Source organism: Micropterus salmoides, unplaced genomic scaffold, assembly GCF_014851395.1.
Source record: "Micropterus salmoides isolate LMB-PRFRI ecotype aquatic unplaced genomic scaffold, ASM1485139v1 Ms_hic_scaffold_18, whole genome shotgun sequence".
NCBI lineage: Eukaryota > Metazoa > Chordata > Actinopteri > Centrarchiformes > Centrarchidae > Micropterus > Micropterus salmoides.
In genome coordinates, this window is record NW_024040928.1 from 15768728 (window position 1) to 15794268 (window position 25541).

Consider the following 25541-nt stretch of genomic DNA (forward strand, 5'->3'; position numbering starts at 1 on the left):
AACTCATTTCACTTCAAAGTGACAGCAGACCACCCAGGGAGACCCTCTATCAATATCAGAGCAATCTGATGTTTGGTTTTAATATTACAGCCCTTGAAAATGTCTATTTTCACTGAATTTGCTGATTTCAGATGGATGTTAAAAGAAAACGTCCTGTTTCCACTGACTTATTTCACTTCACAGTGACAGCAGACCACCAAAGGGAGACACTCTGTCAATATCAGAGCAATCTGATGTAGGTTTTTAAAGTTACAGCCCTTGAAAGTGTCTAATATTTTCACTATTCGCCAAGATTCAAATTGACGTAAAAAGGAAACTTCCTGTTTCCACTGACTTTACAGTGACAGCCGACCACCAAAGGGAGACCCTGACCACCAGAGAATAACAGTCAGCCAATATCAATGCAGTCTCATGTCCATTTTCTAAATGTATACACATATAAACACACAGACACTGCACATTATTTTCCAGATATATATACACAGTATGTGTATAGACAAAATATTAAACATCTTTATAAAATAAAAGTAGGCTATGTGTATATATTACAAAAAAATATGCAATTGTTCAGAATGTGCATATGTGTGTATCTTGGATCATTTCTTTATTCCCATTACTTCCTTGTCCATACAAGCTTTATTGGTGGGATGCGATGTATTACAGGCACACAGAGCAATTCCACTTTGACTTTCTCGCTTTCTTCAGGTCTCTGGTGTCCATAGCAAGGCACTGCTCATGGAACCACCTTTCACACATTTCACATTGGATCTACAAAGGACAAGGTTAAAATTTCAAAGATGATTGTCAGGGTACTCTCACAACATAAGACCTTTTTCAACAAATGAAGAAAACAACATAGTCCCAGTCTCTGTTTACTGTTACACACACACACACCTCTGCTCATACTAGATTTCCATTTCTACAATAAACAAGTCACAAGAACAAAGACTGTGACAGTGTCATTGGATTGGACAGATTACCAACATCATAATTGTTCTAACTGGACAAACTGTGGAGGTGGACAGCCAAAAAAGAATCATTCTGATAATTCATTCATTTTAATAGAGGTCTCAAGTTTGAGGATCAGAAGCCAATACCTCTTTTATAGGCCTACTAGTAGTCGACTGTGTAGGCCTTATATGGTTTTTACCCCTTTCTGTCTTTCATCTTGGTCAGCGGGTTGTTCTGTTGTTCGTTTTTAAGCTTCTGTAGGCATAGCCTACAGGTTCCCTGCTCTTACTACCGTGTTACATTATAGGTCCACTGTTTTTTTAATTAAAGGTTATTTCATCTGTTTACCTCCAAGGATGTCAATATATGCGACAATAATATATTAACGTTACAAACATTGAATTACATTTTGACTGAGACACTTTCATAGGTTTAGAGAAAAGGTACAAGGTTGTTTATTAGTCATTTTACAGCACTAGGCTGCATAACAAAACGAAATTTGTAGTTCATTCATGATACACCTGCCTATATTAAAATATGGTAATATATTAATTAAAATAAATCTATATATAGGCTACAATTAGGCTATTTATATAGGCTACATAAATAGCCTACATACACGTATACATCCATCTTGACTGCGTTTGAGCACCAAGAGTAATTGATGTAAAAACACAGAGTCCACCTCCTCTCATCTTGATGGAGTCTTGCACTGATAGCTTTAATTTGGCCCATGGGCTGCCTCTTGCCGTCCACTGCTGTATGTGAATCAAATGTGAGACCACATTTTGAACAAAAAGCGCAGGTTGGCTTCACATCGGCCCCTGTGAAAGGGTACTAAACTAGAGTTGTTAAAAGTTGAAACAGGAAGTTTCTTTTTTACGTCAATTTGAATCTTGGCGAATAGCGAAAATATTGCACACTTTCAAGGGCTGTAACTTTAAAAACCTACATCAGATTGCTCTGATATTGACAGAGGATCTCCCTGAGGTGGTCTGCTGTCATTGTGAAGTGAAATGAGTCAGTGGAAACGGGACGTTTTCTTTTTACGAGTTCAAATCTTGGCTGAATGTAGTAAACTTTCTGTGAGACTGTAATATTTTCTGTAGATACTGGTGTCTTAAGCATTTATTTATTTATTCAATCGCTTCTGCCACATCAATTGCATTATGTTCAGCTGAAGCTCACTTTTATTTTGAAATTGGCTGCGACACGATGTTACCCTAATGCCTAGAAAAAACACGCATCGCAAAACAGCGCGAGGGCTTGCTTGACTGTCGTTTTCGAAGTGGAGGCTGGCTTGACTTCAGTGATTCACACCTATTTAAAGTCTGCAATTCAATTTTCATTTATTTTATCCCTGAACTGTAACAGATTTATCCATTCAGACCTATAAATTGCTGCCCACATCTCTGATTTGTTCTGCTATGCAAGAATGATTAGTGAAGTAAAAAGGAAGTTCAGTCTGACTATCAGGCTAAGATACATAACAAAACATGATAAAATGAGTACTCTGCAGCCTGGATCTGTGGAAAGGACATCCTGCTTTTGCAAGAGGTCTTTTTTTCTACCAGTTGGTGGCAGCAGTGAGTCGGGGACATTTTTCTAAGATTATAATCATGCCTCAAGACAATTTTATTGCAATCTAAGTATCGAAACCTATTTTCAGGAGAAAATATCATAATTGGTGTACATGTCATATTATCTGACATGTACAACACCATCATCCCGGACATCCTCAGCACCAAACTCATCCAGCTCACTGTGCCAGCCTCCACCTGTCAGCGGATCACAGACTTCCTGACTGACAGGAGTCAGCAAGTAAGGCTGGGAAACATCACATCCAGCACCCGGACTATCAGCACTGGCGCCACCCAGGGGTATGTGCTCTCCCCACTGCTCTTCTCCCTCTACACCAACGACTGCACCTCAGGAGACCCATCTGTCAAACTCCTGAAGTTCGCTGACAACGCTCCAGAACAACCTGGAGCTTAACACGCTCAAAACTGTGGAGATGACCGTGGACTTCAGGAGGAGCCCCCCCACTCTGCCCCCCATCACCATACTCAACAGCCCTGTGTCTGCTGTGGAATCCTTCAGGTTTCTGGGATCCACTACATCCCAGGACCTGAAGTGGGAGCCCAACACTGACACCATTATCAAGAAGGCCCAGCAGAGGACATACTTCCTGCGTCAGCTCAGGAAGCTCAACCTGCCTAAGGACCTGCTGATCCAGTTCTACACAGCCATCATCCAGTCTGTTCTCTGCACCTCTATCACGGTCTGGTTTGGATCTGCCACCAAAAAGGACAGGGACAGACTACAACGGACACTACACTTAGGCCTTTAATTCCCAGGGTCTGTTAACCTCACTAAGCCATCAGATCCCTGAGTCTTTTATGTGACAGTATTTTTGTCCTCCTATGCCTTTTGCTGCTGGCATCTCTTCATCTGTTCAGCCCTTATTATGGTTGTTGATTGTGACCTTTTTGAATAACACCACCTTAGTTATTTTGAGCTAATGATGCCTAAGCTAAAGCTCAAAGCAAAAGGGTTTGGGTGGTTGTCAAATCAAGATATACTGCTAGAAGTTATTGTACTTGAGTGCAAGCTGGCTGAAGTATTTAAGGATGCTGGCATTAATAGATTACTAAAGGGGCCAATTGGGGACAGGCCCAGGGGCCCAACAGTCTGGGAGAACCAAGCCAGGGCCTCTGTGTGATTTCAGAATCAGCTTCATTGCCAGGTTTACACATACATACATACATACATACATACATACCAATTTGCTTTGGTGACTAAACGTAAACCTATATAACTATAAAACATATTAAAATTGACAATATATACAAAATATAAAAGAATAATAAAAACTATGTTCTGTGTGGAATATGGCAATATGAATGTTATTAACTTTACACCTTCAAAGAGAGCACATTTGGCCTAGTACTACTTGCTATCACCATGCCATATGTGGGCTCTCCCTTTTTGAAGGCTGCCTGGGGCTGATTGGTGGAGAAGGGGCCTTTTAGGTGTTAGGTCTCATAATCCATTCATGTTTGTTTGTTGATTTGCGAATCTTTTTGATGCAACATATTTAAGATTTTGCCTGGTGGGAAATGAGAAATTGTCAATATCTAAGTGTTTCAGCACTTCGACCCTAACTGACCTGTACACGTCTCCACTTTCAGGAGCTTTGTGAGACTGCCAAAAATAGCAACTATGCATTCATTGTCAACTGTCAATATACACAGGATTACACTGCAGGTTTGTGATACACGCTGCCAGACCCAAATAGATGTCTGTGTCCGGCATAAGTGAAATGTTCGGAAGGTATGTAGGCCAGAAGGTCCGTTCTGCTTCTGGTTGGGCTTGAGTGCATTTGAGAATCTGCTGATTAGCGGATAGCCAAATAGGTTTGCCTTAATGCTAATTAGCTTCTGGGGTTTTTCACTTAGCAGACTCATCCCGCAGGCGGGCACAAGTTCACAGGCACTCCAAATAGTTAGTAAATAAAATTACAGATTGAATCACAAACATTAACTTCAATTGCTCATAATGAACACAAAGACAATGTTGTTTTAAAATGGTCTTCTCATTTACTCTGACAGTGACATGTTAAACATATTCAAAGGTGCTTTATTGTATGCTTGCCAAGTGTCAGAACAATGCTGATGTGGTGGCAATTATAGTAAAACTAATTGCCTTAGACCTGGCATTTATTTTTAGATGCACGGTAATCAGCAAGAAAGGTCTGAACTACAGGGTTACTGTGGGACAGATGGATACTTATTAGATCAGCCTTAGGGGCTTTGTACGTTGCCCGGACACAATTAGCAAAGCAGGTCTCAAAAACTTTAACCAGCTTACAACCACAGAGACTGCAGGCCTGCTGATGCTATCAGCCTAGTGCTCTTCATCATCAAAATTTAGGTATATTTGTCGGTTTCAACACACCTGTTGTTCATGCTGCTATTTTTCTTTTGTTGGTCTGTGTCTTGCCAATCTGTGTCTGATTATCCCTGACAATTCTTCTCTTGTTTCTTTACCTTGTTAATATACAGTACAATTTGTCCTGATGTGTGATTATGATTGGGTTTAAAAGTTTACAATTAACAGTTACATTTTTAACTGTAACAGGTGAATCATGTGAACTCATTTGGTGAAGAATAACTTGTAAAAACCACATTAGAATACACCATCAACTCAGCGACACACACTGCTAATAAAATAAAACTATATATACAAAAATGGCACTAGTACAGTACAGATTAGTCCTTGCTGCGCATAAGATTAGCCACCCTTATTTTTATTTTTTTTTTATTATTATTATTATTATTATTTATTTAGGGCGGCACGGTGGTGCGGTGGTTAGCACTGTCGCCTCACAGCAAAAGGTCATGGGTTCAAACCCCGGTTCCCTGGCCTTTTTTTTTGTGTCGTTAGAGGAGTTATTCCACTTCACTGAACCTAAACACGGGGAACCAGTTAACAGCCTTGATAGCCTTGTCAGTCCAGCCTCGACACATTTTGCTCACGGGGAAGAGGAAGATAAAAAAAATTTTTGTTGTTTTAGAAATTGTATTAGTTTGAGTGTGTATGTATTACAGAGATGTAACAGACAGAAGGCCTAGTTTATGAACCTCTTTGTATGGCTGAAACATAGAGACACGTCTGGCAATCCTAACACAGCTTTCTGTTTTCAAGAAGCAGGTAATAGACTTATTTTAAAGCCTGAATGATTTCCCCATTGGACTGTTATTTTTCAGCAAGGAACCGAACTATTTTCTTCTTCAAAACATTGGTCAGATAGCCTGTTATGCCTTCGTAGAAACACCTTAATTTAAATGCTTAGTGAAGGCAGTTTTATTTGGGTCTAGTTGCTGTTGAATCACCTCAGGGTGCTGTTACCAGGTGGGAAGGGATTTGTCTGGTTTTGTAGGCTGTTCGGTAACTATTTACCATTATGTCTCTAATTGCACACACTGACATAACCAAGAGCATGAAGGCAATATAGAGGCAGGAAGCTTTATCTATGGTGACGGTAGAATGGGAGTTGAGTAAATGAAAAAGAAAGAGTGTATCAAAGAGAGAGCATTATGAAAAAGCACTGATCGTAATACTGTTTAATTTAAGTGTCAACCCTGCTTGTAAAAGATCCGGCCGACTTGGCAAAAGGTTGAGCGCACTGCATTTATCTTGGCGTTGTCTTGGTGCCAATGATCTCAGCTTTGCAGGCCAGTGAGAGTGGCTGCTGACTAACTAATCCTCTTTGCAATCCTCACTCCTGAGGCTTTGCTTCATGGCAATTGTTGACTTCATTTCAAAACAGTCCAGCTGGTGACCTACAATCCTGTCAGAAAGACTCCGCCACACATCTTGGCTGGACCTTGATCCCCATCTCTTCATCAGTTTTAGACTCTTCATCACAGTGGGGACTACTTAATTTTCCCTTTCATGGATTCTGCCTTAATTTTCACATCCACATACAAATCCCGTGCGATGGAAAAAGTGGATTATGACGGGCTGGCCAAATATATCCTACAACAAATTCTGGACATGGAGAGCGGATACACAATATGTAAAACAAAACAGGTCAGTTTTGGAACTGTACACAACTCTTGTTTGTCAGACCAATGCGTTTCAGGATGACCCAGATGAAGGCCAGAAGCCGAAAGACGTTGGTCTGACATTAAAGTGTACTGGTATACTACAAGTGTTGCTGGAGTTTTACCTCTTCGGGCTTTTTCTCTTCTTCACGCACCCTAAGCACAGTAAGTGAAGTTGTGCCAGAAATCCTTACTCTGCTTCTACATAACTCTTGTTTTCCGAGAATAGGTGTAGACTATACTGTACTGGGAGCCTAAATTCAAATAGCTAATGTATTAAAATATAATAAATATCTCTTTATTTTCAAATTATTACAGCTGAAAATATTCACACTATTTTCCGCTGCCATGATGTTAAAAAGGCAGCTTTTCTAATAATAAGTGCTTTATCATATCCAGTATGTGAAGTGAGGATGCACAGTGAGAATGAGACTGGTGGCAGTGGACTGTGAGTGGGTGGGACAGCAGCATTTAGAGCCAGATGGACCTGGAGGAGTTTAACTCTGGGCATTAAACAGCTCAGGTCTAAATCTGGCCACCAGATTATTTGTTTTCCTTCTGGCACACACTGTGTCAACACGTGAAGCCTTCCAGGTGGCTCTTTTCACCATGCAGAATGTGTGCACCATAACGTTAACCACCATAAGTTCTGTCCGCATACAACATCATATTAAAAAGGGTTTGAATATTAAAGATCCTTTTATATGATTTGAAATATATATATATATGAAATATATATTTTTATCTGGTCGGACAATGTGCTGTGTGGCCTAAGTAGTAGATCATATAAGGAGCCACAAAGGCTATAAAATCAATTGCTGTTTATTCAAGCTCACAAAATGGCAAAGGCTCTCCTGGTTAAGCATATAATAGAGTAGATAGGAACAGTATGGAAGTTGTAGAGATGATGCAGTGGTAAATAAGAAGGTGGATAAGCGGTTATCTTAAATCAGCAATAATCAAAAAGGAAACAAACAGCAATATGTTAAAAGCTTGTATATCTTATATTCCAATGAAATTACAATTCTGCAATGTACTGTAACATACTGTAATGTATTAAAGTTCAAGGGTTAAAGTTCAAAAAAGGTAATAATAAATAATAAAATGCAAAGTGAACTGAATTTAACTAGGCCTACTTTACACTGAGGATGATACAGAGCCCCTAATTGGACATGGGGAAAAAAATAAAGTAACTCGTGAGCACCAGATACTTTCTGGTATGCACAAGATTTTTTTTGCCCATGTCCCCTTAGGGGCTCTGTAGGATGACACCAGAAATTATGATATTTAGCTCAGTTTGTTGCATGTTCATGTGGCTTTGCTCTTTTTTTGTTTGTTTTGTTTTTAAAAATGAAGATCTGTTACAAAACTTGTTAAATAAATCCAAACACGCTTTAAGGGACACTGCGGCAATTTGTTATTGGACTTCCATAAAGTTGGGGGACTAACCAGAGACATAGTAAATAAGGAATTAACAAAATCGAGTCATCAGAGCTCGGGATATTCTGCCTTTTAGTCCCTAGCTCGAAGCCCTAGAAATCCTGGATCCTACATTTCCCATAATGCAACTTGACCCCCAACTTCTCCACCTAGTATACACCCACATCCTTAAACTCCACACCTCCAGTCTGTGTAAAGTTGTTTTCACAGGCACAGGAGTCTTACCACCCATGGATAGTTTACTGAACTTTATGTATAAAATTGGTGGAGTGCCCCTTTAAGAATTAATGCTCATTATGTTGATAGTGTGAGAAAAGCATGTTGTGGCCTGAAGCAAGTCTGACTCATCACTAACTGCATAACACAATACCTCTCTTCTCCAGCTTGCTGCCTTCTCCTGATCTCAGACCAACAGATGAGGTCAGCTAAGGTCATCGCCATGGTGACCTTTGCTGAGACGACACAGGCCTCCCTTATGGAGCTGCGTGAGCCGACCAGCCTGACCGCGACCCTGTCCCCTGGGCTGCGGCGGAAAAAGATACTGTGGCAGAATGCTGTAAAACACATCATTATCCAGCAGGAGCTCAACGCCCAGGTGACTGATTATCCCACAGTCATCAGTAGATTTGTTGCATGCTGATGCAAGGGCTGTTTGTACCTACTCTTTTTAGGAATGGGTATCAATACCTTTATGGTATCGACTGAAACAGCCCAGTATCGAGTGGAATCGAACTCCAATTGAACCAGTACTTCATTCATAATTTTTGTAGTCAGATCGCAGCAAATAATGGTTGTTTGTATGGTTTTGCTTGCAGCCAAACACGCAAGCAACACACCAAAAGAAAGAGAAGAGCATGCATTTGTATCCTTATGTGCCTGCACCACAGACTGTATTAAAAAAAAGGCCTGCACGCGCCGAGTCCATCTGTGATTTTAATAGCCGCTCACCTTCGGCTGCGGTCTCAGGCATGTTTTCGTTGCCGTTTTAAGTTTATCGGCAGAAGCTTGGCTTTCCGTTGGTTTCATCTTCTGGTATCATTTAACACTTCTCTGTACAGTTTTACTTGCTATTCACATCATTTGTCACTGATCAATCACTGCGTTCCATCACATCAATTAAACGCTTTTGTGGCGCAGCAGCGATCAGCTGATTTTACCCACGGAGCGTCCGGCTGCAGCTGCGGCTACTTCAGGTGTAGTTGGTCTGCTCGGCTGGACGTGCAGCCTCTCTTTTCCTCTGTCTGCTTCTTTAAAGTCTTCAGTGTAGTTAAGTGACTGGTCTAAACAGACTCATTTCTCGTTTTATAATTGTTACTGTCATTTTTGGAGGAGGAGGTTTGCCCAATACCTTTATGTAACAGTTATTTGAAACAAGAAAAAATAAAATAGATAACCTTGCTTGTCCATAACAATAAAAATAATAGGCTACCAATCACTTACTATGGCTTCAACAGGTGGGATTTTATCCAAGGTATCTAATGAAGGACTCTATTGGTATCTGTATCACTTTAAACGGTACGGTAGTAATCTTTACTCATTACTATTGACGGCAACGTTGCCCTGCACGATTGCTCTAAAAGTTGCTCTGTGTATCATCAGCTTAAGGGTACTGGTTTTGGTTCTGGTATCATAAAATACAATGGAGGTAGGCCTATAGAATTTCATTTGTGGTGCTTAAAATTTTGACAAAAATATTTTTGACATAAAAATGTATATGCAAAAAAATAATACTTTGAGAACCACAAATTAAATTCTATTCACTTCAGTTGTATTGGCGTGGTTGCCAAAAATTTAATTTGTTTTCCACCATAAAGCCATTTCTAGACCATTAGGTGTGAACTTCAAAGAAAGGTGTGCGATGTCGCAGTGAATACGCCTGATTTTCTGTCTGTGTTTGACAGGTGGGTGTGGAGCCAGCAAGAAAAATCTTTGTGACAGACACCTACATGGAGGAGATCAACAAACAAATCCGCGACAAGGCCTCACGCGGGGTCACGAAACGCCGGTCCTCCACATTCAGAGTGCACCCTTCCCAGTCCTGCGGTTCCACCAGCACATACAACGGTATGAGGGGCTCTGTGAATGACTACGCCAGCGATGCCGACTTCTTCGTGCACTGGGGCCACACAGTTCGTGGAGTCTACATACCTTCCCTGAGGCACACCTTCAAGTCTGGTGATCTGGAGAAACTCTACCAGGAACACTACTCCCACCAAAGACGCAACTCCCTGGTCGTCGCCAATGTAATCGATGCCGTTGCCAAGCTACACGCATTGGTTCTGTACCTGGCACAGGCCCCTGAGGCGGCCACAGACACTCTGCGTGGGTGTCTGACAGGTGTTTTCATGATGTTAGCCATAGCACTGTGCATCATGGTGTTAACCTGCAAAAACTCCATGTCCCCACGGTGGCTTCACTACGCTGGCCTAGCAAGCTGGCTGTCGCAGACCACACAGGTGCTGGGGGGACTGGTGTACGGACTGGAAAAAGACCCATCATGGTATGTTTTGTTCACATTGTTCGCCACATACACGCTGCTGCCCTTACCTCTGCTGTGGGCCATGTGCACAGGTTCCCTTACCTCAGTACTGCACCTTCTGATGGAGATAGTGTGCCACTACAATGATGTCGTACATTTGAGAAAGGTGAGAAAATCAACTGACTAAACAGTTTTTTGAGAAATATTAAAATGTCTGACTTTTTAAAAAAATTTATCAGTACCAAACCAAAATGTCCATTTAATAATAATTTTCTTGTGATCTCGAGATAATGAACCATAGCTGAATACAGGGGTCAGCAGGGGCGTTTCTTTATGATAATGTTCGTGTCAATTAGTGTTTACATCAGTTAGTAGAGCGCAGCACTTGCATCCCAAGTATTGCAGGTTTGACTCCTGCTCTTTGCAAAGTTTTTTTATTCTTCTTTTGTGTGTTTTTTAATCATTCCCTTCAACAAAGCTGTTATCAAGAGATTCAGGGGAATCCAATCACACATTTCCCCACGGCTATTTCAAAGGTTCTGAAATAGCCTCAGGAAATGTGTAGTTAAATGGATTCCCCAGAATGAGAAGCAGATGAATTTCCTCTGCCGAATGATGGGGAAATGAAAAGTCCATAGGTTGATGAATGTGGACCAATCACGGGGATGCCTACACTCCAGCAGGTGATTAGTTGTGAGCATGTGAATCAGTCATTTTCATAGCAACTTTGTCGAAGAGGAATGTGAAATAGATTTTGTTTTTAAATCGGCTCTCTATGAGGAGTGAACTCGCAATCTTAAGATTACAAGTCATGTACTTTTCTCACTGAGCTAATCAATGACATAAAAGCTACTTTGAAATTACCATTATGAAACGTTCTTGCCAACCCCTGTGTTCAACTACTGTTTTGTTATCTCGAGCTCACGAGAAAATTATCCCGTTATCACGAGAAAATGATCTCGTTATCATGAGAAAACAACAGTCTTTATCTCGAGATCACAAGATAAATATCCCATTATCATGGGAAAACGGAGTAAAATAAAGATAAGAATCGATGGCCGCTTAGGGCTTCCGTACTTAACACCCAGGGGTGGACAGTAAGTACATTTACTCAAGTACTGCACTTAAGTGCAAATTAGAGGTATTTGTACATTACAAGTATTTTCTTTTAATGGCACTTTCTACTTCTACCCCACTACATCTCAGAGGGAAGTATTGTACTTTTTACTTCACAACATTTTTCTGACAGCTTTAGTTAATAGTTATTTACAAAGTAAGATTATGACACACAAAACATAGCTCAGCTGTTTATACAGTTTGTAGGCCTACATTAGTTAATTGATAGTTATTTTGATCATTATGTATTTTTTTGTGTAAAAACTTACATGAGTACTTTTACTTTTGGCCATAAATTCTTTTTACTTATTTTTTACTTTTACTTAAGTAACATTTTCAATGCAGTAATTTTACTTCTAACAGAGGAATTTTACAGTGAGGTATTCGTACTTCATCAACCACTGTCTATGCCTACATTGTATATCCATTATTGGCAACAACTTTATTTGTATTTTACCAATTATTACTCCCATCTACAACCCCACTTACATTGGTTTTTCATGGTTAATATTAATTGTATAAATGCAAACTCTCTCTTGGATCCAGGTGTTTGCCAAAGGCCTGCTGTACCTTGGTATGAACACAGCTGGATTGTTCATCCACTACCTGACAGACCACGCCCAGAGACAGGTTTTCCTGGAGACACGACGTTGCATCGAGGGTCGCCTCAAACTAGAGCAAGAGAACCAGAGACAGGTACAGTGACTGCTGTCATCGTGCTTTAGGTCAGACAGGGACATATTGGATTACGACCACTGTTATCACTTTTCTCTGAACCTTGGTACAATCTTTTCTAATATTTATCAGTTAAAGGACATAAAAAGGCTCTGGCTTGTGTGTAAAAAAGCATTAAGCTGGTTACACCACACAATGTCAAATGGAGTTTATGATTTTGCCACACAGGAGCGTCTGGTGCTGTCAATCCTGCCTCGCTTTGTTGCCTTGGAGATGATCGCTGACATGAGCTCTTTAGAAGATGAACTCAATCCTCAGGAGTTTCATAAGATCTATATCCACCAGTACAAAGATGTCAGGTACACACACATGCACACACTCATAATGTTGGTATGTTAGTTTTTAAGAGGCTAATATATGAAGATTTTAGGAAGTAAGTTTCTCATGAATGGCTCTTATTTCAATGTTGTAAATGATTTAATATCAAATTACAAACAGTTCACATTCATGTCTTCCATGTGTTTACTGGAACTAAACATTTCATCAGGTTAAATTTATATGCTGTTAGCATACCCCTTCTTTTACAACTCTCTCTCTCCTCTTTGCAGCATCCTTTTTGCAGACATCAAGGGCTTCACTCTGTTGTCCATGAACCTGGCAGCCCAGGATCTGGTTCGAATCCTCAACGAGCTCTTTGGACGCTTTGACCGACTGGCAGACGTGAGAATTACAGCTCTTTTTCTTTTATGATAACATATATTTGACTATTCTATCAACAATTTATTTTCTCTTTTCCATGGTGTCTTGTCTCTTCCTCATTACAGGAGCACCACTGCCTGCGGATAAAGATACTGGGAGACTGTTATTACTGTGTGTCGGGGGTCCCTGAGCCACAGCGCGCCCATGCCCGTCATTGTGTTGAGATGGGCCTGGCTATGATCAACACTATACGGTCAGTCATAGCTCGCTGGAGTTCATGAGGGGTTATCATTCCCCTCAAGAATAATGATTAATTTAATTTCATTACTTTTGCATTTCAAGAGAGGGCATCAAGAATGATAAAAAAAATTTCAAACATATACAACTCTGTGTCTGGGCCAAATCATATTCAGAAAAAGTCTGTAGCCAATAAAACTTAGCTCAGCTGTAAGAAAAAACTAGTAGAAAGTTTTCTTTGTCATGTACGTTTATGTGCAGAAAGAAATACACTGTTGGGCTCCTGAATTCTGACTAGAAATGTGAAAGCTCAATGGAAAATATGATTGATAATAATAGCTGTCAACACTAATATGGTTACTTTGCTACCCACTGGCACCAGGTGCATACGGAAGCAACTTAACTTTGACATGGACATGAGGATCGGGATCCACTCTGGCTCTGTCCTGTGCGGGGTGCTAGGCCTGCAAAAATGGCAGTTTGACGTCTGGTCCTGGGATGTGGGCATTGCCAACATGCTGGAGGCTGGGGGCGTACCAGGGTGAGTGACTGACACTAGCTAATGTGTTACATGAAAGAGTAGCCCTTTGATGTAACAGATGTGATCTCTGCCTGGGTTATGTCATCCATATCCCACTGTTATTCCTCTATCGCTACTGTTCTGTTTTGTTGCAATGTCAAACTTCAAAAATGGTCTAAAATGAAATTAAATTGCCTCACAAAGTTGCAGACCCTCAATTAGACAAACATTTGCTTTTTCATTTAATACAATGTTAGAGATTTTGAAAATTGTTGAACATGTACATATCCAAATATTCATCTTCTGCATTAGATGACACTTGACAGACTGCAGGCTTGTCTAGTCTTGGGCTTCCTTGTATATATAAAAAGCTTAGCAAATAAGTACTTTCTTATCATTATGTTGGGAGAGCATTTCTTTGTACATCACCAATAATTTTCTCTCTCATCCAGACGCATCCACATCTCAAGGGCGACTCTGGACAGTCTGGAAGGGACCTATAAGATAGAAGATGGTCATGGCCGTGACAGGAACGAGTTTCTGCTCAAACACAACATCGACACTTTCCTCATCTGCCCTCAGGAGGAAAGGAACAAAGTTGACCATAGTCAGCCCCCCAAAGTCCAGAAAACCAATCGAACCTGGAACCCAGAGATGCCCTTTGGGATCGCCATTGACACAAACAGTGTAGGTGGAGAGATACCAAAAAAGAGGGAAGGTGTTATCTTTAAAAGTATTCTATTGTTGGCCCCAAGTAGTAAACAATTTCAGTACTAATACTAATGGCACAAGGCAAATCTGAGGTTCTTAAACCCTAAAAGACAAAGTTCAGCTGCACTGAACTAATTCCTCTCACACTATCATATTCTTTTCTTGCAGATCCTGGCCTCCTTTACGAACGGCTCGCTTCCCAACATATGGCAGTCCACCTCCAAAGAGATTAACAAACGCATCAAACATGCCATTGAGGTCCGAAGCAGTGAGCGTATGCACAGGGAGCACATCACTCCACTGACCCTGGTGTTCAAAGACACACACATCGAGGACAAGGTAGAAGTAAATGCTAGATGGAATAAATGCTGGTTCAGACTGGGTTTGATAGGAGGACTTGAGTAAATACAAGTTAACAATGATGACTGTGATCTTCCTTTGATCTCTTTTGGTTGGCCCAGTTCTCACAGATGAGGGATGAAATGTTCAACTCCAACCTGGTCTGCTCTTTCATCATGCTCTTCTTTCTCATGTCTGCCCTGACTGTCATTTCTGCGCCCAGGTAGGAAGACACCCGCATTGCCAAGTCGAAGCTCACAGCACTAGTTAATTACATCTTTGTGAGTTTATCAGATTTAAATTGTTTCTTTATGCTCTTTTATTTTAAGTTTGAAATTGATATGTTCAAGGTTAGTGATTTTCTTTACCTTAATATTACCTAGTCTGTCATTGACATGTTCCCTGTATATCAACAACAACAAGGTAAAATGAGCTTAGAGAACATGATTTGTCATATTCTCTGTAGTTTAATAGTAGTTTTAAGATATAATACATTTATTAAAAAGTCTTTTAAAAAGTTTGCATTTAAAGATACTGAACAATATTGTTACCGCCTACCACAGAAAATACCGTTTAAAGAAAATAGTTTTCTTTAACTCAAACTAATGAAATATATGAACTAACTAGTGGGGTGTGTTAAGTAAGAGAAACATCAGGCATGTCAGAAGTGTATTGATGAGGGAAAATATAGTGTAATGCATGTTGGCTGGTGCAGTAAACTAAACGAGGGAAGTAGGCTGGTGTTGATGCAGTAGGCCCTCAGAGAGAGCAGTCCTTTTATGCCATCTAGGAAGCCCAACCAATATGGGCAGGTATGTGCCGGCGACCCTCCTAGCTCCTCCTACCAGCATCTGCAAAACAGGCACTAGAGCAAGACAAACAGGCAGGCAGAGTGGGAGGGTTCATCACAATATCAAAGGTAGCTTTTTTTTAGATTTTAAAGCCACTATGTGTAGGATTAATTTTTTTGTTACTTTGGTGCTATCTGGATGTAGTATCAATAATGACATGTTATTTGCAGTTCATCCCACATCCCCTTAACATCATACTTTTATCAGAGCATATTTCACACACTTCCTCTTGTTTTTTCATTCCAACATGTATTAAAGAGGTGGTATTATGCTTTTTGGCTTTTTCCCTCTCCTTTTTTGAGTTATACATCTTTTTTGTGCATGTAACAGGTTTGCAAAGTTGTTTGTTTTATTTTTATATTTCCCTGTTGCTTTTATTTTTTATGTAAAGTACTTTGAATTACCTTGTTGTTGAAATGTGTTATACAAATAAACTTGCCTTGCCATCTCCCACAGAAAACTCTGCTCTGAACCGCTTGAAAACAGCTCGTTTGTAGTCCAGCCCTTCGCTTCCTTTACTTGTGACGTCACAATGAAAACGCGTCATAAAGCTTGCCAAGCGGCTAGCGGGGTCAGGCACGCCCTCAAACCAAGCTGGTCTGAGCGGAGGCCCTTTGGCTCTTTGTTTGGTTTTCCATTGTAGAAATGTTGTACCTGTACCTGCTTCCAGGTACTTTTCTTCCTATCACCTCACCTTTGTCCAGGTTCCAAGCGAGCTGAGGGATACTAAAATGTAACGTGAAAACACAGCAGACTGCTGATTGGTCAGAGAGAATATTCACTATTCACTGCATCATCATTGCCTGCACCAGACAGAGGCCAGCAACAGAAAGTTGTTTTATATTTTACAGTTTTCGTATGGAATTTCATCACTAAATCCACTTCTGAGAAGTTTTGAGGTGAGAAATCAGCTGTGTAGATTTCGAATATTGACAATACGAGAAGTGATGGCGGAACAACAATGTGCTTGAATATTTTCGGAGTTGAGGAGCTCCGCAAGTGGCTTTGGGGGAAGCCTGTGCTAACCCGCAGGAGGAGCGCGTGAGGCCGGCCAGCCGCCCGCTCACGGAGCCCTCTGCTCCCGCCGTCACACGGACCACTGCAGCAACAACGGCTGGAAGGTTTTCATACCGCTTATCTGTCTTTACATTCTGAGGAATGTTGAAACGTTTTAACTTAAAAAAGAGAAAGTTGTGTGGATCGCTGGTGTGTGTGTCGCATTGAACATTACGTTGCGGCAGTTGTGTGTGGCGTCCTATGGTGGCATCGCTATGACAACAAGCTACATACTATCTTTCGGTACTATTGGTATTATCTGCAGCAATGGAAAACCGAGCAGGGCCAAGTCGAGTCTATCGATTTGCGCTATGGTAGCATTTTTCAGCAAGGCAGCATAGATCGTCAGAACACCGGCAACAGTTCAACGTTTAGTCCTGATGGTAAGATGTGGAACAATAATGTTGTGGACTTGTGAGTAACTTATATCATCTGCTAGGTTACGGTCTCAGTCTGAAGCGGCTTTGATTTGGATCACACTACCTTGTTTCTTACGACCCGCCCTTCTCTGCTTCTGATTGGTTAGTAGTCCTTAACTGGGAACTGGGCATGTGCAACTCCCAACAAAGATTTTATACAAGTAAGATGCATCACTCTGTAGCTCAAGAGCGGCGCGTACAACACATAGGGTGAAAAGAGGAGCTGCAGCAATGTGCAGTATGAGAAAGATATGGTGTTTTTTGAATGTAAACCTGTTCTGGTACAACCCCTAATAAAGATTTTGAACCTGAAAATAAGCATAATAACACCTCTTTAACATCTTCCCTACTCACTTCCTTCCTCTTCCTCTTAACCTTCTCCCTTGTTCTTCCTCGGCAGGCTGTTCCCAGCCATCCTCCAGTTTTCAGTCTTTCTGCTCGCCTACGTGGTGCTGCTGCTATTGGCCTTGGCTGAAGAGTTCAAGTGGACTCCTGCGGCGCTGCAGCAACTGTGCTGCTGGATCCACGAAAACAACAGTGCCCGCAACGTCTTCACCATCGCAGCCATCGTCATCAACTTTGGCTTGGTCTCTACTGACATGGTGAGAGTCTACACTAAACAGTTATCTACATGAAAATGTTGAATAAAGTAGATTTTCCCTGCCACAACTTTCCTTTTGTACTGCTATACTATTTGTGCCTGCTCTATATATTTACAACCTAACACTGAACCTTGCAAATTACATGAACGTTAGTAAATTCTTCTCATATCTCTTCCTGTTATTTGCATAATAGATGTATAAATGTATATGCATGAAAGAGAGCAAACTCCCTGCTAACTTATAAAGTGGCCTTCAGATGACAAGCAAACTACACTCTCAGGCACTGATTGGCACTTGAATCCAAAATAACCAAAATATACAAAAAACAGCTCACATCTTTAATATGTCTAAACATGAAATGTGAATTTGTTATATTGTGATTCTCTGTCTTCCTGGCTTTTGTTAGTTATCAAAGGTTTTATGTATTTTGTGTCCAGGTATGGTGCATTCTCACAGACACAGACACCGCAGAGGCAGATGTAAGGGACAGAACAAACACAGCCTCACGTCCACTCACTGTCTGCACTTACCCCGAGGTACGGACAACAGCAGTTTAAACAAACAATATCTGTCATCACAAACAATTAGACTGGTATAAAATAACAGAATAAAAATCACATTTTCTTGTTTAAAAGTTATCTCACCCAATTATTGTTTTTTACTTCAAGAAAGTGATCAAAAAACATTCTTCTTTAGCATCTCAAACCTCTTCTTCACTCCCTCCGCCCCGTCAGATCTTTGCGTTGAGTGGAGTGATTGCCATGGTGACTTGTGCCGTTTTCCTGCGTCTGAACTCTCTGCTGAAGCTGGCGGTGTTGCTGCTGGCGGTGGCTGTCTACTCCTACCTCATCCACCTGGCCTTCCTCACACTCGCACGCCACGATATGCTGCACAGGTTTTTTTTTTGTGTGTTTCCTATTGTACTGAACATGTCTTTAGTCACATCACTTTAATTTACCATAATTTACACCTCACTATTCCACCTCTCATCATGAACTTCTGCACAGGTCTCACTATGTCAGGAGAAAAGGAGTGTCCATCCTTCTCATGGCCATGTTTATTGTTGCTGTCTTTTACAATGGACGGCAGGTACTGTTAAACTCACTGACATTTTTTTTATGTACAGTACGTTTAGTTTAGTTTGCTTATAGTTTTTTTAATTTGATGTTGGTTTTCTCATTTTTCTAATCTGCATTATTGTGAGCAAATCTGTTGACTGAGTGGATGGGCTAAACGAGTGTGTCGCACACAGGGAGGTGACCTCTGATAGTTTTATCTATCATTTACTTTCTAGTGGGAGGCCACTGCCAGACTGGACTTCCTGTGGCGTCTGCAGGCCCAACAGGAAGTGGAGGACATGAGGGAACTGCGGGAACACAACAAGTGTCTGTTGCACAACATCCTGCCTTTGCATGTGGCGCGACATTTTCTGGACCGGAGCAAGAATGATGAGGTGCGGAAAACATGACCTCAACTGGACTGTATCAGCCTCTCCCTGCAATGCCGGTTTCTCAAATGATTTTTCCTTCATTGCTTTTATCAGGGGAGCACATAAATATGGGGAGAATAATCCAGGTGTATTTGAGGATTATATATTTTAAATTCTGATTGGACAGTTATAAATATAAGAATATAGTTGGTGTTGCTGTGGTTTAAACAGTGTTTTTGAGTTTCTTGAATATTGAAATAAATTACTTAATTGTATATTATACAGACAATTTAGGTGAAATGTTTGGCAATAACATTATATGGGAGGGGAATTCACCAATCTAATTTTCATTAGTTTGGCTGGACTTTTTAAGCGTTCTTTCCTAAATGCCTTCACACATTTGTACAGTTTATTGTAATTTATCCATGCGGCTTTACATTGGGAATAACAGCTGACCTCTTAACTTGATGGCTAAACGTCATACTGAATAAATCAGTCTATACACCAGTCAAACAAAGAGGTTTTTAAGAACACCCTGTTAGGATGAAAAGTGCATGACACCATTTTCATTTCAGGAGCTTTACTCCCAGTCCTATGATGAAGTCGGTGTCATGTTTGCCTCCATCGCCGGCTTCAGTGAGTACTTTGAGCAGAAAGAGATCAAACATGAGGGAGTGGACTGCCTCCGACTTCTGAATGAGATCATTGCTGGCTTCGATGAGGTAAGTATGGGACTGGAAACTAAAGTATGCCCTCTTCAGTAGATTCTGATTTTTTTGACACTTCACTATGTAAATAAAGTGATATACAGTATGTATACATATAAGTATGGTACTGCTTTTGAAGGGTAACGTGCAAAGTTGTTTAGTGTGGATATATAGTAAGTTTATGGTAATCTTATATAATCTTTCAAATATATGTTTTTAGTACATTAATCTGTTGTATATTTAAGTGGTATTTGGGTTTCACCTGCCATCTTAGCTGGTATGAAATAAATAAGGCAGGGACAGTGGAGTTTAATCCTGGACGTGCCATTGAAAAATGTGATTGCTACAACATGTGAGATGGATACTGTAATTTTCCCTCTTTATCTGTTAATGGTTCTTTTAAAAAGTTGTTGGAGGAGTCGTACTTCTGCTATGTGGAGAAGATAAAGACCATTGGGAGCTGCTACATGGCTGCCTCCGGCTTAGCTCCAGACAAACAGGTGGGAGAGCCTCTTGCACACATTCTGCTATTTTGTGTTTTGTCTACATTTGCCCCCCCCCCCATATGTAACAATCCATATCTCTCTCTCTCTCTCTCTCTCTCTCTCTCTCTCTCTCTCTCTCTCTCTCTCTCTCAGGCATCTATGGATGAATGGAATCACCTGAGTGAGCTTGTTTTGTTTGCGTTGGCAATGCAAGAGACCTTGAAAGAGATTAACAGGCTCTCTGCCAAAAACTTTCAGCTGCGTGTCGGTAAGTGGCTGACCTCTTACACATAGACGCTCACACAGTGGATGGTTGAAGGAGAGAAAAAAACGTATTACTAATTCATTATATGTCTTAAGTGAGCTAATTGTCTGTGTCGCACTGAAACAGGTATCGCCCATGGACCGGTGGTAGCAGGGGTGATCGGTGCCACCAAGCCACAGTATGACATCTGGGGGTCAACAGTGAACCTGGCCAGCCGCATGGACAGCACAGGGGTAAGCGGACGCATCCAGGTGCCCGAGGCCACGCGCAGGGTCCTGTCAGAATGGGGTTTCATCTTGGAGCTACGTGGAGAAATCTTTGTCAAGGGGGTGAGTGGCTGAAGGATAGAGATGTCCTGTTGCCGTTATACTGTCATTTACCCTTAAACATAAGTATAGTGCGATGGAGAACCTTTTGGGTGACCACCTTCCAAAATACTGTGGATAGGCACAAAGTTCAGTCAGATTTGGTCAGGTTCAGTGAAGTTCTTAAATGACGGTAAGGCATGTGCAGAGACATTAGAGACAAAGCTTTAGTGAAACTGTTGTCAATGAAAATGGCCAGACTCTCGGGCAGAGGTTCAGAAAACGCATGTCTTCATATATGCTCCTCTTTACATGCAAAGTGTTTATTGGAAATGTTGTGATTGCTCAGAGTTCACATGTAGAAATAAGCTCAAAAGTACATGCCATGAAAAAAGACTGTCACCTAAACACAATAACAGTATAGCTGTGCTTAACATCAAGAGAAAAGGACTAATCAGTCAGAGTAGCTATAGGGGATTAGGAGTGGACCACTTTGAAAAGGTCCAGACACAAGAGAAAGCAATTACTAAACAGGACGAGTGTAGAAAAAACCCTACTAGGGTTACTAGGACAACTAAATCAAGGGGGACATCTACTGGTGAAAAGAAACAACAGACAGAGAGTTGCATTTCTCTTCAGGAAGGAGTCATTGATGCATGAAATATGTAAAAAATCTTGAGGGTCACTAAGAAAGAATTTCAACACTTTGCGACCTCTGCTGTCATTGTAGGTGAGCGAGCGTCAGGGGAAAGTCCGCACCTATTTCATCAGCACCATGCGCTGTAAGAGGGCCAACGTTGGAACAGATGGCCACTCGGGGGGGCAGACAGGAGGACGCCTGACGCTAGCAGGAGTGGTGTTCAGTCTCGTCCAGGCCAGACACAAGGAAAAGATGAGAGAGGCCAGCATGGGATTCGGTTTGGATCCCTGCACCTTGTAGTGCTGAGGGGACCTATTAAGGTCAGATGACTGCAGGTAGAGGAAGTAGAGTTGCCACCTTCAATACAGAAAAATAAGGGACGCCTGCCACAGCGGGGTCCACACCCCTCAGGGGCCCGGCAACCACAGGCCCGATGGTGTGCCAGTGGTGGTATATCATAATTTAAAACATGTTTTCAGGAAAGTATCAAGATTGATACCAATGGATATTATAATAAGTTATCTGCTATTGAAATCAGTGTGAACAGATGCACTCAGTGCAACAGACTAGTGGTCACATTGTCATAGCTGAATACACAGCTATGAAAATAATAAATACAGGCCAACAATTTGAGACCACAAAAAAAAAATGGCGTTAAGAAGAACTGTATTTTCTTAACTTAATAAATCAACACATCCATAACTAATAACTAATAACTGTAGGTTAGGTAATAGACTAAAACAAATGCTTTCATACGATTCAATTGAAAAGACTTTTGCAAAGTATTTTCCTTAAACATCATGAACATCAGTGGATTAGAAGTAGTAGCCCTTGTGTGCAGTATTGTAGCATGTCAGGCCTACTTCCTTTTATAAATGTTTTCTTGTCAGAAGTACACTACTCGTGCAGCACTTACAGTAAAACTATGAACAGGACTGCTCAAAGTTGAGAGTGATCAAGAGCTCCACAGAGCACCTGTTCTTGCTGTCACTTTATTGGTCATTCTGGAAAATATCGTTTCCACATAACCAGTGGATGCTGCGATGCTTATCATGTGGCTGTTGATGGACAGGATGAGAAATTGCAAATGAACTTGAGTAAATGTAAAGGGTGGTGTGAACACAGATTTTAGCTAAAATATTTGTCATTGTTTGAAGTAATACCATCCATTTCTAAATTTAATTTAACACTATTTGGTCAGTAAATATGTATATTTATGTATTTTTTACATTTTACATATTTATTGATAATTCTATAGTGTTGAAGGATGCAATTCTATAGATTGGTTAAGGATAACACATAGGCTAGTTGTTTATATTCTTCATATAGGCACTATATTTTGATAATTAAATGTGTATTAAATAGCCTATATCTCTCTTCTATCTCTTATTAAATTAATGCTTATGTGTTTGACTGTATACCTCAACCTTAAAAAACAAATCATACCTTAATGTAGGCTTATGATTCATTAACACTATAACAATATTTCTTAACAAACAGGCAGCATATGAAATTCAGCGTAATCAATCAGAAAATAAGTATGTTTTATTAAATCATTACACTGCCTTATGAGAAACCGTCTAGGCCAAAATTGAATACTCCGCTTGCACATACATACACGCTTGCAAATACACACATACATACTCGCTTGGACATACATACATACATACTGTCATTTGTAAGTATGTATGTATGTGTGCAAGGTGAACATGTGTATATATATGCACAAAGTGAGTATGTATGTGTGTGCATGAGAATATATGTATGTGCAAGCAAAGTATTGGCCTAGGCAGCTTCTCATACTGCCTCGGCATGCTGTCACACACACACAGACCACCGTGCACCACACATAACTGGCCGTCAAACTGTGCATTTTGGCTTGATACTCATTTCCACTGACACTTTCAAGACAAGTAGCCTATTTGATTTCTCCTACTCCCATCGTCGGTAGGCTACTTTTGCATCCGCTGTCATTTCAGAGGGGACGCAGGGGGCTTCTCGCGCTGCCGCTGCTGTTGTTTCAACCCGACTCCCTGCCAAGACACCCGCCCTTATGCAACTACGATTGGTCCTGAACCTGACGGTATTAATCAAATCAACAATGGCAGCAAGTATTACCCAATCAGGGGTAGAAAAGGACAAGTCTTCACAGAATGCACGTGGGATGATGCATTGAAGACAACTCGAAAATATGGGAAAAACCCTGTCCCGCATTGATTCAAAAAGGGACCCACTATTTAGTTCTCAAATAAAGGACAATTCCGTATTTTAAGGGACGGGTGGCAACCTTAAGAGGATTGCACAGTACAGCCATATTGTTCCTACTGGTTTACAGTGTTGTTGTTTGCGTTTTCACACTTTGTCATAACTAAATTAGCTGCACAAACAGATCAGCTGTTAGCTATAGGATCCAAATCCTACCAGATCCTTTGTTCCTGTTTCCTCATGACTGTGTCCTCCTCAGCTTCCCTGTCACCAAAAAAAGAAATATTAGGTGTAGGTGTTATAAAGGACAGAACTGTCCTACTGGCCTCTGTTACTGCTTTCTGTTTCTGTTTTTTATTGCCATATCCACACACTCCTATAAGCACTGTTTTCAGTTCAATGTATATAAAACTAACAAATGTGTTTTTTTGGCTGGGATAAGACCCCAGCAAGTCCTCAGACCTATAAGCCAAACCTACTACCTCAAAAAAAAAACATATACTGACCTATATAATACTGACCAGTGTTTTTTACTCTTGCATCATTTTCACAATTTTTCAGTACAGTATGTAGGCTATTGTGAGCTGGTGCATAATTTCTACTAAGCTACTGCTATCCACGCTATTGAAAATATCTGTTTTAGTGGGACTTTGGTTGGTGTTTTTCCCTATATCAACATAGCTGAGCAAACAGAAGTCCATTATTTATGAATCAATGGTTGCTTGTTTCATATTGATTTCTGTGGTATTTCTTGTCTGCCTTCATGTCACTGTCAGTGTTGCTCTGGATTTCTGAGATTTTTTTGTCTAACTCTGAATGTGACAAATTCCACTGCAGCCAGTTCAGTTTTGCCTCAGTACACTATTACATTCACTTCCATCACTTTAGTTAAGTTTAAGTTTAGTTAAGCTCAACAAGAGCTGAGTGTTTAAACTGTCGAACCAATTTAATGCCAAAACCCTCTTCCATGTCACCCCTCTTCTTGTATACTAAAGGGTATATTTGGATGTAATAATGGTATAATAAAACGTTATAATGTAGGCCCGATGCTTATTGTCAATGTTAAAAAAAACATTGTCACTGTAAATTATTATATTTTTTATATTTCAGCTAAAGGATGACAAGCTCCACTATGGGACTTCAGATGACTTTATACAGTTATTTAAAACATTTTCAAAAAGAGATTAACTTAAATGTTAGAAAATCAAATGTTTTACGCTCTTTCTGGGCTGGGTATTTAAAAGAAGGCTGTGGTTTCTAAATGTTTGGCATTCTGGAAATGTTACGTGTAACAGCTATAATGAAACTTTGTTTGTTTGTTTACAAAAAAATTCACAGTTTACACTTTCTGCTAATAAAACCAGTAATTACAACAAATCTGAGTGGTATTATTTCATTTTAATTGTGCATACGATTAATTCTGGCAACATTCTGTCACATGTTGGTGTTTTGTAAAGTAATGGCTTATAGTTTACTGTCAGTGTCTCTGGATATCACAGTAAAAACATGTGTCCTCCAGTAGAAGCTGTGCATGATAACATGTCAGCAACCAAGAAGCAGGGTAATTTTTCCTGCACCACCTACAGGATTTTAAAAACCAGGAAAAGGATCTTTCTGCTCCAGCCAAGCAGATCAGCTACATCAGCTGAAGCCCTGTTAAAGAAACAGCAAAGGGACAACTCAAGCTTGGGTATGTGAGAGGTCCAGTAGGTACCATGGGAATATAGACTATTTACAATTACGAAATAAGGTTATAAAACTGATTATTCTCTACTCAAATGATTTCAAGTGTTTCCCAGTA

The 25541-nt window shown here is 40.5% G+C and overlaps 1 protein-coding gene across 1 annotated transcript; it reads left to right on the top strand.

Moving 5' to 3' along the window:
* Positions 1-8411: 8411 nt before the first annotated feature.
* On the top strand, positions 8412-22177 carry LOC119908444 (adenylate cyclase type 8-like). The gene is made up of 20 exons (XM_038726137.1): positions 8412-8595; positions 9902-10645; positions 12142-12291; positions 12499-12629; positions 12879-12990; positions 13095-13222; positions 13589-13747; positions 14179-14413; positions 14606-14776; positions 14899-14999; positions 17503-17704; positions 18142-18240; positions 18439-18599; positions 18712-18793; positions 18999-19157; positions 19709-19855; positions 20248-20340; positions 20479-20593; positions 20717-20919; positions 21626-22177. The coding sequence occupies exons 1-20, from the start codon at positions 8416-8418 to the stop codon at positions 21833-21835; spliced, it is 3582 nt and encodes a 1193-aa protein (XP_038582065.1). The 5' UTR covers positions 8412-8415; the 3' UTR covers positions 21836-22177.
* The last annotated feature ends 3364 nt before the right edge of the window (positions 22178-25541 follow it).

What these genes read in the sequence shown, in the direction of transcription:
- LOC119908444 (XM_038726137.1), top strand. Translation starts at nt 8,416, where the DNA reads ATGAGGTCAGCTAAGGTCATCGCCATGGTGACCTTTGCTGAGACGACA. An exon ending in CGCCACGATATGCTGCACAG is followed by an intron (nt 18,600 to 18,711) that starts GTTTTTTTTTTG and finishes ACTTCTGCACAG; the next exon opens with GTCTCACTATGTCAGGAGAA. An exon ending in GCTTAGCTCCAGACAAACAG is followed by an intron (nt 20,341 to 20,478) that starts GTGGGAGAGCCT and finishes TCTCTCTCTCAG; the next exon opens with GCATCTATGGATGAATGGAA.